This window comes from Rhinoraja longicauda, chromosome 29 (genome assembly GCF_053455715.1).
Source record: "Rhinoraja longicauda isolate Sanriku21f chromosome 29, sRhiLon1.1, whole genome shotgun sequence".
NCBI lineage: Eukaryota > Metazoa > Chordata > Chondrichthyes > Rajiformes > Arhynchobatidae > Rhinoraja > Rhinoraja longicauda.
This window is the reverse complement of record NC_135981.1, coordinates 20,239,814-20,253,378: the sequence shown is the minus strand read 5'-3', so window position 1 is coordinate 20,253,378 and position 13,565 is coordinate 20,239,814. Positions and strand designations below refer to the sequence as shown.

Below are 13,565 nucleotides of genomic sequence, written 5' to 3'. Positions count from 1 at the left end.
GAGATTGATGAGATTGATCGCAAGAATTATTGAGTTAACATATGTTGAGCGTTTGACGCCACTGGGATTGTCCACGCTGGAGTTTAGAAGGATGTGAGAGGGACCGCATTGAAACTTACCAAATAGTGAAAGGCCTGGATTGAATGGATGTGGAGAGGATGTTTCCATCAGTAGGCCGTTGCCTCAGAGTAAAAGGTAGTATGTTTAGATAGGAGATGCATAGGAATTTATTTTGCCAGTGTGGCGAATCTGTGGAATTCATTGCCACAGACGGCAGTGGATGCAAGTCAATGGATATTTCAAAGGTGGAGATTGACAGATTCTTGATTAGTAATGGTGTTGTGGGGAGAAGGCAGGAGAATGGCAGAGTCGGCTTGCTGGGCCGAATGGCCTAATTCTGCTCCGATAACTTATGAACATTGTTCCCATGTACTGAATCGTGATGTATGCAATGTACAATTATTTTCAGAAACGTGCAAAAACATTTAAAAAGAAAAATAACAAAAATCTGTGACTTGATAGATGATATTCTGCATTTTTATGGTTTCATCACACATACTGTTCCCCCAAAACACTGATTACACTGCGAGAGGCATAGCGATCTGTGGGTTTTGCCTACTAAAATGGCGGACGTTACGCTCCTTTGCGTACTACACTTCAGTATAGGCGATTTCAACGGTGGTTCATCTTGCTCCTCTAGTATCTTTGGTTTAAAATGACCAGCGCCCTGTTTTCTGTGCTCCAATTAAACATTCCATAATAATACTGTGTAAATCTTTTTTATGAAAAAGCAAATTAAGTGCGTGTTGAGGTAATAATATGGAATAACATCCAATAGTCCAGAAAATCTGGCAATTCGGCTCCACTGAAGCCCGTGCACTGGATTATTGGAGTTTTACTGCATATTTTTTCATCGACCCTACAAAAATCTGCTGATTTTAATTTTACTAATAGGTGTTTAGTTTTGTTAAGCACTATTTTGGATACAGTGTCTTTGAGTTTCACTCACAACATTTAACATATAACAACGTTATACTTCCAACAGCGCTACAATTCATCCGTTTCTCATCAAGAAATTAAGCTTTTAGGGAATGAGAGAGGAGGAAAATGTCGATTAATTGAATTAAAAGCAAACTACTTTAAGGATGCTGCAAATTTAATCTTCCTCCTAACTGTGACCTCTGAACCTAATTGCAATATCTTAGCAAGCCGTGTAACTGACAGGGAATCAATTGGATGTTTTACGAGATCTTTTAAAAAAAATTGAAGCCGAGGTTGTGTAAAAGAGAATCTTGCTCGGAAGCTTTCCCTCTATTCAAGTCGCATTGTTCCCTGGAATGACATAGATATAGTTGAATCTATATACTAAAACTCTCGTTTGTTTGTTCCTCAACTACAGCCAAAACGGTACACGATAGCGCGACAATTTTCGGCCCACCTTACTCACCGTCGTCCCTTTAGTGCGATTGGGAGAAGTTTCATTGAAATCGGTGTTATATTTTTTGTTATTCACATTTTAAAGTTTAAATCTATCTCCTAGAGAGGGAGGAGGGAGGATAAGCGGGGTTGAGGGGGTTGGAGTGGGGGGGAGGGGAAGGGGGTGGAAGGAGGGGGAGGGGAGGGGGAGGGGGGAGGAGAGGGTGCTGTACCAATGCAGAAGAGGTCTGGGCCCAACGGGTCCATTTGGTCTAGTTATAAATTGAAACTGCACCAGTCCCGAGCCAATCATTCTAATGGCAGCTAGCATTTGAAAATATTTAATGCAAATAATTAAAATTGTCTTCATGCAAATGGCTGCTGTGCACCTGGAGAAGCCAAGGTGGAATGGAGCCACTGAGATCAGCAACACATAAGGAGACACAAGGAACTGCTGATGCTGGTTTACAAGAAAAACGCAAGCTGTTGTAGTAACTCAAGGGGTCAGGCAGCATCTCTGGAGGACATGGGCAGGTGGCATTTTGGGATGGGACCCTTTTTTTCAGACTCTAAACATCCTCTAAGCAAGATAAAAGGGTTAGGTGTGGCGGTCCCGGGGGATCAGGCCACTCCTTGGGTCAGCCCCCTCGTTACGTGACGGACAGGCGTAAGGGGTTAAAAGCCAGCCCGTGGGGAGGCGTGGCTCATCCCTAGGTGGACTACGCTGTGGGCAGGAGCTCACAGCCTAATAAAGAACCTTACCTTAAACTGCCTGGCTTCTTGCCTTTTCTCTGGCCTCCGCCAGGCCACTACACTGGTGACCCCGACGTGATCTTTGTTGCACCGAGGAAAAAAAACCCCGAAGTGCTGCAGTAACTCAGCGGATCAGGCAACATCTCTGGAGAACATGAACAAGTGACGTTTCAGGTCGGGACCCTTCTTCAGACTTATATATGTTCTGCAGTGATGTCGGTGACCTGCTGAGTTACTCCAGCACTTTGTGTCCTTTATTTTGTAAACTGGCATCTCCAGTTCCTTGTGTCAACACTTTGTTGAACTAAGTTGGCTGATGTTAACAAGAATGGCAATGCGGTATCTGTCGCTTGTTTCTATAATCTCACTGGGTATTATTTAGTAAAAATGTTGGTATGTTGCATTTCATAATTTCCCACTAAAGGTTCCTGTTGACAATTCTGTCGTTCCCAGAGAACTTCATCCCAGCTAAATTCAGCACTGTTGCTGGAAAGGGGGGACATAATATACCAAGGTGCTGTGGTAACGATACCTGTCCTTGTGCAGCTGAGACCTGTTTTAATTGACCAGAGACAATATCTTTGTTAATTTCTCCCCCCCCCCATCCTTTTACAAATATAATAGTAAAGAAAAGTAATACGTGTCCGAGCATATAAGTTTTCAAAAGAACAAAGGTGAAATATAATCCCTGTCTATATGTCTGCAAAAGTAATCTTCAATTCAGAACCGAGTCTTGTTTCTATAGGGAATGCACCCATTCACAGACAATGAATATTTTATGGTATGTGTTTAATAAAGGATGGATTAAGGAGTAAACCAGCTGTTAATCTCCCTTGTGCAGTAATGTAACATCTGACACGGTTCACAGACCACACGGGTATTAAAAATACACAACTGCAGTTTAAAGACACTGTAAACTGTGATGTGTACAAAGTGAGTTAATAATTGGTGCAAATCGAAGGTAGACACAAAATGCTGGAGTAACTCAGCAGGTCAGGCAGCATCTCAGGAGAGAAGGAATGGGTGATGTTTCAGGTCGAGACCCTTCTTCAGTCTAATGAAGGGTCTCGACCCGAAACGTCACCCATTCCTTCTCTCCTGAGATGCTGCCTGACCCGCTGAGTTACTCCAGCATTTTATGTCCACCTTCGATTTCAACCAGCATCTGCAGTTATTTATTCACAAAATGCTGGAGTAACTCAGCAGGTCAGGCAGCATCTCGGGAGAGAAGGAATGGGTGACGTTTCGGGTCGAGACCCTTCTTCAGACTGATGTCAGGGGGGCGGGACAAAGGAAGGACATAGGTGGAGTCAGGAAGATAGAGGGAGATCTGGGAAGGAGGAGGGGAAGAGAGGGACAGAGGAACTATCTAATGTTGGAGAAGTCAATGTTCATACCACTGGGCTGCAAGCCGCCCAGGCGAAATATGAGGTGCTGTTCCTCCAATTTTCGGTGGGCCTCACTATGGCACTGGAGGAGGCCCATGACAGAAAGGTCAGACTGGGAATGGGAGGGGGAGTTGAAGTGCTCAGCCACCGGGAGATCAGTTTTGTTAATGCGGACCGAGCGCAGGAGTTCAGCGAAGCGATCGTCGAGCCTGCGCTTGGTTTCGCCGATGTAAATAAGTTGACATCTAGAGCAGCGGATGCAATAGATGAGGTTGGAGGAGGTGCAGGTGAACCTTTGTCTCACCTGGAAAGACTGTTTGGGTCCTTGGATGGATTTGAGGGGGGAGGTAAAGGGACAGGTGTTGCATCTCGTGCGGTTGCAGGGGAAAGTGCCCGGGGTTGGGGTGGTTTGGGTAGGAAGGGACGAGTGGACCAGGGAGTTACGGAGGGAACGGTCTCTGCGGAACGCAGAGAGGGGAGGGGATGGGAAGATATGGCCAGTGGTGGGGTCCCGTTGTAGGTGACGGAAATGTTGGTGGATGATATGTTGGATCCGCTGGCTGGTGGGGTGGAAGGTGGAAGGTGGGGTGCAGTTATTTTCCTAATAAATGGTGCAAGTGCCAGCATGGGTTATAAGATCACACACATGTGTGCAAGTGTTAACTGGTACTGGCATCATGAAGCAGATGGAGGCCATTGAACCCATCAGGTGGATGCTGCCTCCTAGCAAATCAATCCCATCAGTTCCATTGCTCCTGGCTATTTCAATGCATCACTACAACATAGTCGCATCAGCTGCCCTTTGATTTGTTTTTGCACATGCATCTATTAAGGGGTAATTCGCAGCAAATAAATAATCTTACGGAATAATTGTAAAAAGAAGCACGGATTAATGCAAGGAAGGTTGTGACATAGGTGTTGCATGCCAATTGTGTATATTGCTTTTATTTTCATCCTGAAAATATTTTAGTGACTTCTTTAGGCCCAAGGAACTGCAGATGCTGGTTTACCAAAAAAAAAGGCACAAAGTGCTGGGGTAACTTGCCGCATCAGGCAACATCTCTGGAGAACATGGATGATGGATGGCGTGTCAGGTCAGACTGGAAACGTCACCTATCCATGTTCCCCATAGATGCTGCCACTCGACGAGTTACTCCAGCACTTTGTGCTTTTTTAAGAACCTTGTTTAGGAAAATAACTGCAGATGCTGATACAAATCGAAGGTATCACAAAATGCTGGGGTAACCCAGCGGGTCAGGCAGTATCTCAGGAGAGAAGGAGTGGGTGACGTTTTGGGTCGAGACCCTTCTTCAGACTGAAGAAAGGTCTCGACCCGAAACGTCACCCATTCCTTCTCTCCTGAGATGCTGCCTGAACCGCTGAGTTACTCCAGCACTTTGTGCCTTTTTTAAGAACCTTGTCTGTTATGTTGTACACACTGTTGTTCACATCCATTCTGAGCAGTCACTGAGAAGTACTTGATGTAATTCACAGTGACTTTGTTTGTGAAGGGCCAGACACTTCCCATCCCTTGTCCATTTTTCCCCTCCATCCCACCCACCCACCCCCACCGGGACCTTCATCAAACCCCAGGTGTGCAGTCAAATCAAACAAAGCCAAAATCTGTTGTGGCAGTGAGTAAAACCATTTAGTCCATGAGGCTGAAGGAATTGGATGGTGGCTTTTTATAATAGCACTGGTGCATTTATAGACAATAGACAATAGGTGCAGGAGTAGGCCATTCTGCCCTTCGAGCCTGCACCACCATTCAATGTGATCATGGCTGATCATTCTCTATCAGTACCCCGTTCCTGCCTTCTCCCTATACCCCCTGACTCCGCTATCCTTAAGAGCTCTATCTAGCTCTCGCTTGAATGCATTTATAAATATCTTCTGAACTAACGCTGACCACTTTAGTCTTTTCGTGCATGTTTCTAATGATGACTGTAAGAGCTCCATACAGTTCTACATGAGATCATTACCACCGCTGTATTCTAAATTGCCTATCTCACCAACACATTCCTTCATCACAACCCACCTCTGAAACTCCGCCTGGTCTAAACGGACCCATTAAGAAGCGCAGTGCTGCCCAAGAAACTTGTCCCTATTTGGATATTCATTAACTGTGAGCATTGTGGTTTATGTTAATGGTTAACCGTGATGATTCCGCATAATCCGCATGGCTAATGATGACCAAGTGTTGTTACAGGTTGATTATATCCCTTCAAATTCCCTGTCAGAGTGCTGTGTTGATGCTGAATTGTTGGCCTTGTATTCACAAACATGTCCACTGACGGAAACACAATATGTTTTAATTAATTTAAGGGGTATTGTTATTGGAATTTCTGGACAATAAATTCCAACTGGTGACCTAGAAACCCAAAAATTGCTTTGACAGCTAACAGTTACTTCGTACACTTTTGGAAGCCACCCAGCATTTCTTTTGTAGTATGAAATAGACTTTCTAAAAGGCTGAGTATTACCTAACCAGCATAGTCTTTGGGGCGGGACGGTGACCTAGCGGTCGAGCTGCTGCCTTAAAGTGCCAGAGACCCGGGTTCGATCCTGACTACGGGTGCTGTCTGTACGGAGTTTGTACGTTCTCCATGTGACCCTGTGGCTTTTCTCCAGTTTCCTCCCACACTCTAAAGACGTACAGGTTTGTAAGCTAATTTCCGGGGTGATGGCTGGTTGGCGCGGTTTCAGTGGGCCGAAGGGCAAGTTTCCACGCTGTATCTCTTAAGTATAAGGTAAAAGTGTAAAGTCTAAAGAAACATCTGAGGGAGAAATACAAATAGAATTACTATCAGATCAAACATTAGTCTGCAGTTCATACTTTTAGGTTTTGTGCGCAATCTGATAACAAATAAAGTTTTGCATCCTACAAAGTGAATGTAAATAGTTCTGGACAATCAGCAATCGTGCCATTGTTGGATATGAACTTTATTGCACAGGGAATTGTGCAGAGCACTTAGTCCACGACTACCTTTGACTAGTGATGGCTTTTGAGACGTTAATGTTGCTGGGGCTGCCACCTTTTGAACGAGTATTGTGCCTGGAATTAGTAGCTCGATGACCCCCTTCATCTGGCTCTGAAGGTTGAGTACCCCAATAATTTGGAGATTGTGAGTCACCTGAACCCAACTACTAAAGTGTTAAATGTCTCAAACAATTCACGAAAATATTTTGATTTATGAGTCTGGGGTAGAAGGTCAGAAAGCATCACCCAAAGCGTACTCCTCCACCAAGAACCTTAAACAACAACGACAGTAAAATATATTTGTAAAAATGAAATTGTAGTCTGCAGTCTGGAGAGAGCTTGATCCCTCTTAGTAAAGATAGACACAAAATGCTGGCGGCATCTCTGGAGAAAAGGAATGGGTGACTTTTCAGGTCGAGTCCTTCTTCAGACTGAAGAAGGATTACGACCTGAAACGTCACCCATTCCTTCTATCCAGAGATGCTGCCTGTCCTGCTGAGTTACTTTAGCATTTTGTGTCTATCTTTGGTGTAAAGCAGAATCTGCAGTTCCTTCCAACATGTTCCCTCTTAGTAAAGCCCTGTGTACCACTGGTGCCTTTCTTTTAAATGGAATGTGCACAGTTTATCATCTTGGTGGGTGTGTCCCTCTCTCCCTCCCCCTCCCCCTCCCCCTCTCCCTCTCCCTCTCCCTCTCCCTCTCCCTCTCCCTCTCCCTCTCCCTCTCCCTCTCCCTCTCCCTCTCCCTCTCCCTCTCCCTCTCCCTCTCCCTCCCCCTCCCCCTCCCCCACCCCCTCCCCCTCCCCCACCCCCTCCCCCTCCCCCACCCCCTCTCTCTCTCTCTCTCTCTCTCTCTCTCTCTCTCTCTCTCTCTCTCTCTCTCTCGCTCTCTCTCTCTCTCTCTCTCTCTCTCTCTCTCTCTCTCTCTCTCTCTCTCTCTCTCTCTCTCTCTCTCTCTCTCTCTCTCTCTCTCTCTCTCTCTTTACATTAGCTTCCTGTCATCTCATTTTAAAACATTGCATTTTTGCACTAGTATTACGATTATTAATGAATTTATTTTTTATTATTACATTTATCCATGCGTATTGTGTTTATAAGCCTGTTAAGCTGTGCCAGTAAGAACATCATTGGTGCATTTAACAATTGATGTGAGTAGCAGTAGCTTTACTACTGCCCTCTTGGTCCTGTGTTCATCTCGGACTGTGTTCTTCACCTTTTCCTCTCGCCAGGTTGCTCGTTGGCGCTCCCCGGGCAGCAGGCCTTGCAGACCAGTTGGCAAACCGCACAGGGGCTTTGTTCTACTGCCCAGTGTCGTCATCAGAACAGGACTGTAAACGCGCCGAGCTTGAAAAACCAAGTAAGGATCCATGCATGTTGAGATTGTCATATGACAGCAGAATGGCGCAGTGGTATCGTTGCCGCCTCACAGCTTCAGAGACCCGGATTCGATCCCAGCATTTGGTGCTGTCGATGAGGAGTTTGCACATTCTCACTGTGACCACGTGGGTTTCCTCCAGGTGCTCCAGTTTCCTCCCACATCTCAAAGACGTGCGGGTTTATACGTTAATTAGCTTCTGTAAAATTACCACTGGTGTGTCGGAAGTGGATGGGGAAGTGGGATAACATAGAACTGGTGTGAATGTGTGATTGATGGTTGACGTGGGCTTGGTGGGCTGAAGGGTCAGTGTCCATGCTGTGTCTGTAAACTGTAAGGGAAATCAAGATAAATAATGTTGTTAACCAGTTGTGGGGGATAATATGACTTTGGAGATAAATTGCGGGATTTCTCTGGCAGAAAATAAACCAAAGACCAAAGGGGGACAAACATTGGTCAACTATTTGTTTGGTATGCACCCGGCAGCAGTTAGTTAAACAGGAGGAAATCAGAAGAAAGCTAAATGACAGAAATAATGGAGCAACAATCATGAATAAAAATAGTGTTGAATTGCAGGCTACACTCACTATAAAACACTAAGGCAAAAATGGGTGAAGGGGGATGATCTGATGATTTCCAATATGACTTCCAATTTTGGATTGAGGGCTGGATTCTGACTGATAATTTTGTCCCAATAAAAAAAAATCACCTGAATCTATTTGAAATAAAACATGCTATCATCAAGCAGAATATTTTGGCACAGAGGTTTATCATTTGACCATGCTTATTTATATCTGGGCACCCAAAGTATCCCCTGCAGTTGTATCAGGATATTCTTTTCTGTTTCACGAAATATAACAAATATTATATTTTCAGTGTTTCATTTCTTTTCACAGCCAATCCACAAACAGAAAGTAAGGAAGACCAATGGCTTGGGGTCACAGTGGCGAGTCAGGGACCTGGTGGGAAAGTGTTGGTAAGGCTAATCCTAATGCAGTCGAGATTAATCTGATTGGAAGGCTAATGCTGAGTGATGAGCCATTGATTTGTGACTTTGTTTTCCCCCCGAGTTTTTAACTTGAGTTTGGACATACTGAGCACCAACTGTACAGAGAGAAAGGAGCAATTAACTACTCTTTAATTTAGTTTGGAGATACAGCGTAGAAGCCGGCCCCTCAGCCCACTGAGTCAGCACCAACCAGCGATCCCCTCACATTAACACTATCCTACATACATTAGGGGCAATTTTACATTTAGACAATAGACAATGGGTGCAGGAGTAGGCCATACGGCTCTTCGAGCCAGCACCACCATTCAATGTGATCATGGCTGATCATTCTCAGTCAGTACCCCATTCCTGCCTTCTCCCCATACCCCCTGACTCCGCTATCCTTAAGAGCTCTATCTAGCTCTCTCTTGAATGCATTCAGAGAATTGGCCTCCACTGCCTTCTGAGGCAGTGAATTCCACAGATTCACAACTCTCTGACTGAAAAAGTTTTTCCTCATCTCTGTTCTAAATGGCCTACCCCTTATTCTTAAACTGTGGCCCCTTGTTCTGGACTCCCCCAACATTGGGAACATGTTTCCTGCCTCTAACGTGTCCAACCCCTTAATAATCTTATATGTTTCGATAAGATCCCCTCTCATCCTTCTAAATTCTAGTGTATACAAGCCTAGTTGCTCCAGTCTTTCAACATATGACAGCCCCGCCATTCCGGGAATTAACCTAGTAAACCAAACCTACAAACCTGTACGTCTTTGGAGTGTGGGAGGAAACCGGAGATCTCGGAGAAAACCCATTCAGTCACGAGGAGAACGCACAAATTCCGGTCAGACAGCACCCGTAGTCGGGATCGAACTCGGGTCTCCGGCACTGTAAGACTGTAAGGCAGCAACTCTACTGCTGCGCCACCATGCAATACTCTGTGGCATTGCAAAAATTCTGAAGACAAGACCGAGATATAGCCTTGGAGTCACAGAATTGCATAGCAGAGAAACCGCTCCTTCAGCCCGCCACGTCTATGCTTGTACATCAACACTAATCCAATTTGCCCACATTAGCTCCTTGGCCTACGATGCCTTGCCTATTCAAATGCCTACCGTCTCTTAAATACCGTGATTGTACCTGCCTCCATCTTCTCTAGAAATGCATTCCAGTTTGAACTGATTGTCTTGATGCATAGTCTTATCTGATCTGTTTGGATGAAATGCAAAGCAAATCCTTTCACTGAACTGATAGCCTTAGTACCTGAACTGATGTACAGCACTTTGGTCAACGTGGGTTGTTTTTAAATGTGCTATACAAATAAAATTGACTTGACTTGACTCGACTATTCTGGTGTTCAGAAATTTTTGCAAAGTCATTAAAAGGAAATAACTGAAATACCACATTTACTTAAGTATTCAGACCCTTTGCTATGACACTCAAAATTGAGCTTATGTTCATCCTGTTTCCATTGATTATCCTTAAGATGTTTCTACAACTTGATTGGAGTCCACCAGTGGTAAATTAAATTGATTGGACATGATTTGGAAAGGCACACATCAGTCTATATAAGGTCCCACAATTGACAGTGCATGTCAGAGCAAAAACCAAGCCATGAAGATGAAGGAATTGTCCGTAGACCTCCGAGACAGGATTGTGTCGAGACACAGATCTGGTGAAGGGTATAAAACAATTTCTGCAACATTGCAGGTCCCGAAGAGCACAGTGGCCACCGTCATTCTTAAATGGAAGAACTTTGGAACCACCAGGACTCTTCATAGAGCTGGCTGCCCGGCCAAACTGAGCAATCGGGGGAGAAGGGCCTTGGTCAGGGAGATGACCAAGAACCCGATGGTCACTCTGACAGAGCTCCAGATTTCCTCTGTGGAAATGGGAGAATCTTCCAGAAGGACAACTATATCTGCAGCACTCCACCAATTAGACCTTTATGGTAGAGTGGCCAGACGGAAACCACTCCTCAGTAAAAGGCACATGACAGCACGCTTGGAGTTTGCCAAAGGCACCTAAAGGACTCTCAGACCATGAGAAACAAGATTCTCTGGTCTGATGAAACCAAGATTGAACTCTTTGGCCTGAATGCCAAGCAGCACCGCTCATCACCTGGCCAATACCATACCTACGGTGAAGCATGGTGGTGGCAGCATCATGCTGTGGGGATGTTTGTCAGCGACAGGAACTGGGAGACTAGTCAGGATCGAGAGAAAGATGAACGGAGCAAAGTACAGAGAGATCCTTGATGAAAACCTGCTCCAGAGCGTTCTGGACCTCAGACTGGGGCGGAGGTTCACCTTCCAACATAACAACACCCCTAAGCGCACAGCCAAGACAACACAGGAATGGCTTTATGACAAGTGTGTGAATGTCCTTGAGTGGCCCAGCCAGAGCCCAGACTTGAACCCGATGGAACATCTGTGGAGAGACCTGAAAATATCTGCATCGACGCTGCCCATCCAACCTGACAGAGCTTGAGAGGATCTGCAGAGAAGAATGGAATAAAGTACCCAAATACAGGTGTGCCAAGCTTGTAGTGTCATACCCAAGAAGACTTGAGGCTGTAATTGCTGCCAAAGGTGCCTCAACAAAGTACTGAGTAAAAGGTCTGTAGGAAGATAACTGCAGATGCTGGTACAAATCAAAGGCATCACAAAATGCTGGAGTAACTCAGCAGGTCAGGCAGCATCTCGGAAAGAGGGAATGACCCTTCTTTAAGGGTCTCGACCCGAAACATCACCCATTCCCTCTCTCCTAGATGCTGCCTGACCTGCTGAGTTACTCCAGCATTTTGTGGTACCTTCGAGTAAAAGGTCTGAATACTTATGTAAATGTGATATTTCAGTTATTTCTTTTTAATTACTTTGCGAAAATTTCTAAACACCTGTTTTCGCTTTTTTTATTATGGGGTATTGTGTGCAGATTGATGATTAAAAAAAAAAAGAATTTAATCCATTTTTAAATAAGGCTGTAATGTAGCAAAATGTGGAAAAGGTGAAGGGGTCTGAATACTTTCTGAATGCAGTGTAAATCTAAGTCTGGAATGCCTGTTTCTTTTCCTGACAGGTCTGTGCGCACCGCTACGAGAAGCGATATCTGAGCCCGCAGGACGAGAAGAGGAATTTGGTGGGTCGCTGTTTCGTCATCAGCGATGACATCGCCATCGACCCGAACGATGACTGGGATATGTCGCCGGTGCAGTTCTGCGAAAACGTCGGTGTTGATCACCACGGACTGCTGATGTGCCAGCAGGGCATGGCGGCGGGGTTCACTAGGCCCAACCACTACGCATTTTACGGGGCGCCAGGTGGCTGGAACTGGCAAGGTGCGACCTTGCAAATCCATTACATTCCTGTCCCCACAGCTTCCATTCTGCGGGGAACCGCTGGGTCTTCTAACATCATTGTTTTCTTTCATTTATTTTTAAATTTTTTTTTTTAGAGATACAGCACAGAAACAGGCCCTTCGGCCCACCGAGTCCGCGCAGCCCAGCGATCCCCGCACATTAACACTATCCCACACACACACTAGGGACAATTTTTAGATATTACCCAGTCAGTTAACCTACATGCCTGTACTTCTTTGGAGTGTGGGAGGAAACCGAAGATCTCGGAGAAAACCCACGCAGGTCACGGGGAGAACGTACAAACTCCGTACAGACGGCGCCCGAAGTCAGGATCGAACCTGAGTCTCCGGCACTGCATTCGCTGTAAGGCAGCAACTCTACTGCTGCGCCACCGTGCCGCCCCTCGGTGTCGTACATAATCTTCGAAGCATGTACTACTGGAGGTTGTGCTGGACGACAACAATGTCGCACTAGGAAGCACAAAGCCCAGAAGGGGGTTCAGTTTTAGATGACAGGAAAGTGCTGTATTTTTTTCGTTTAGTTTAGAGATACAGCTCGGAAACAGGCCGAGTCCGCTACAACCAAGTGATCCCCACACATTAAAACTATCCTACACACACTGGGGACAATTTGCAATTTAACCAAGCCAATTTATCTACAAACATGCACGTCTTTGGGGTGTGGGAGGAAACCAGAGCTCCTGGGGGAAAACCCACGCAGGTCACGGGGAGAACGTACAAACTCAGTACCGGCAGCTCCAATAGTCAGGATCGAACCCGGGACTCTGGCGCTGTAAGGCAGCAGCTCTGCCACCGTGCCAACCACGCGGTTTGAAGAATAAGGGGACAGTTTCTTATTGATAAGCAAGCAGTCTTGAGGGCATGTAATAGGGGATGAGGAAAAGCCGAGTGAAGGATAGCCTAAACATTCCTATCGGACATTCCTGAGCACAGCTTCTGAATCCCTAAGGACAAGTTCTCTATCCTAAAATAAACTAAACCTTTTTGATTCCCCCTTCGTCTGGTATCTTCATCAGGTTTATAATAACATTCTTGTACAGCCCTTGATTTAAAATCACAGGTGCAATTGAAATATGGTTTGAATATGTAAAGGACACCATTGCTCATGAAAATTGCACCTCCCACCTACTCAGGAAGGACAATAGCAGAAAGTTTTGATGGATGGTTGGTCTAAGCAATCTTTTACTGTGACTGCATTAATTTGTGCAAGTTAGGTGGGAGTGAGATTGTCTCTTTTGTCATGGTTTTCTAATTAAATAATGGAAAGACATTTTTATATTTTGTTTGTG

General features: G+C 45.3%; 1 protein-coding gene across 2 annotated transcripts in view; it reads left to right on the top strand.

The window, feature by feature from the left end:
- Positions 1–13,565, top strand: part of itga3b (integrin, alpha 3b) — a 155,785-nt gene that overhangs the window by 84,192 nt on the left and 58,028 nt on the right. For both annotated transcript variants that reach the window (XM_078424333.1, XM_078424334.1), the window contains exons 2-4: positions 7,766–7,893; positions 8,808–8,887; positions 11,977–12,235. In XM_078424333.1, coding sequence (XP_078280459.1) covers positions 7,766–7,893; positions 8,808–8,887; positions 11,977–12,235 — 467 coding nt within the window. The remainder of the gene's footprint in view (positions 1–7,765; positions 7,894–8,807; positions 8,888–11,976; positions 12,236–13,565) is intronic.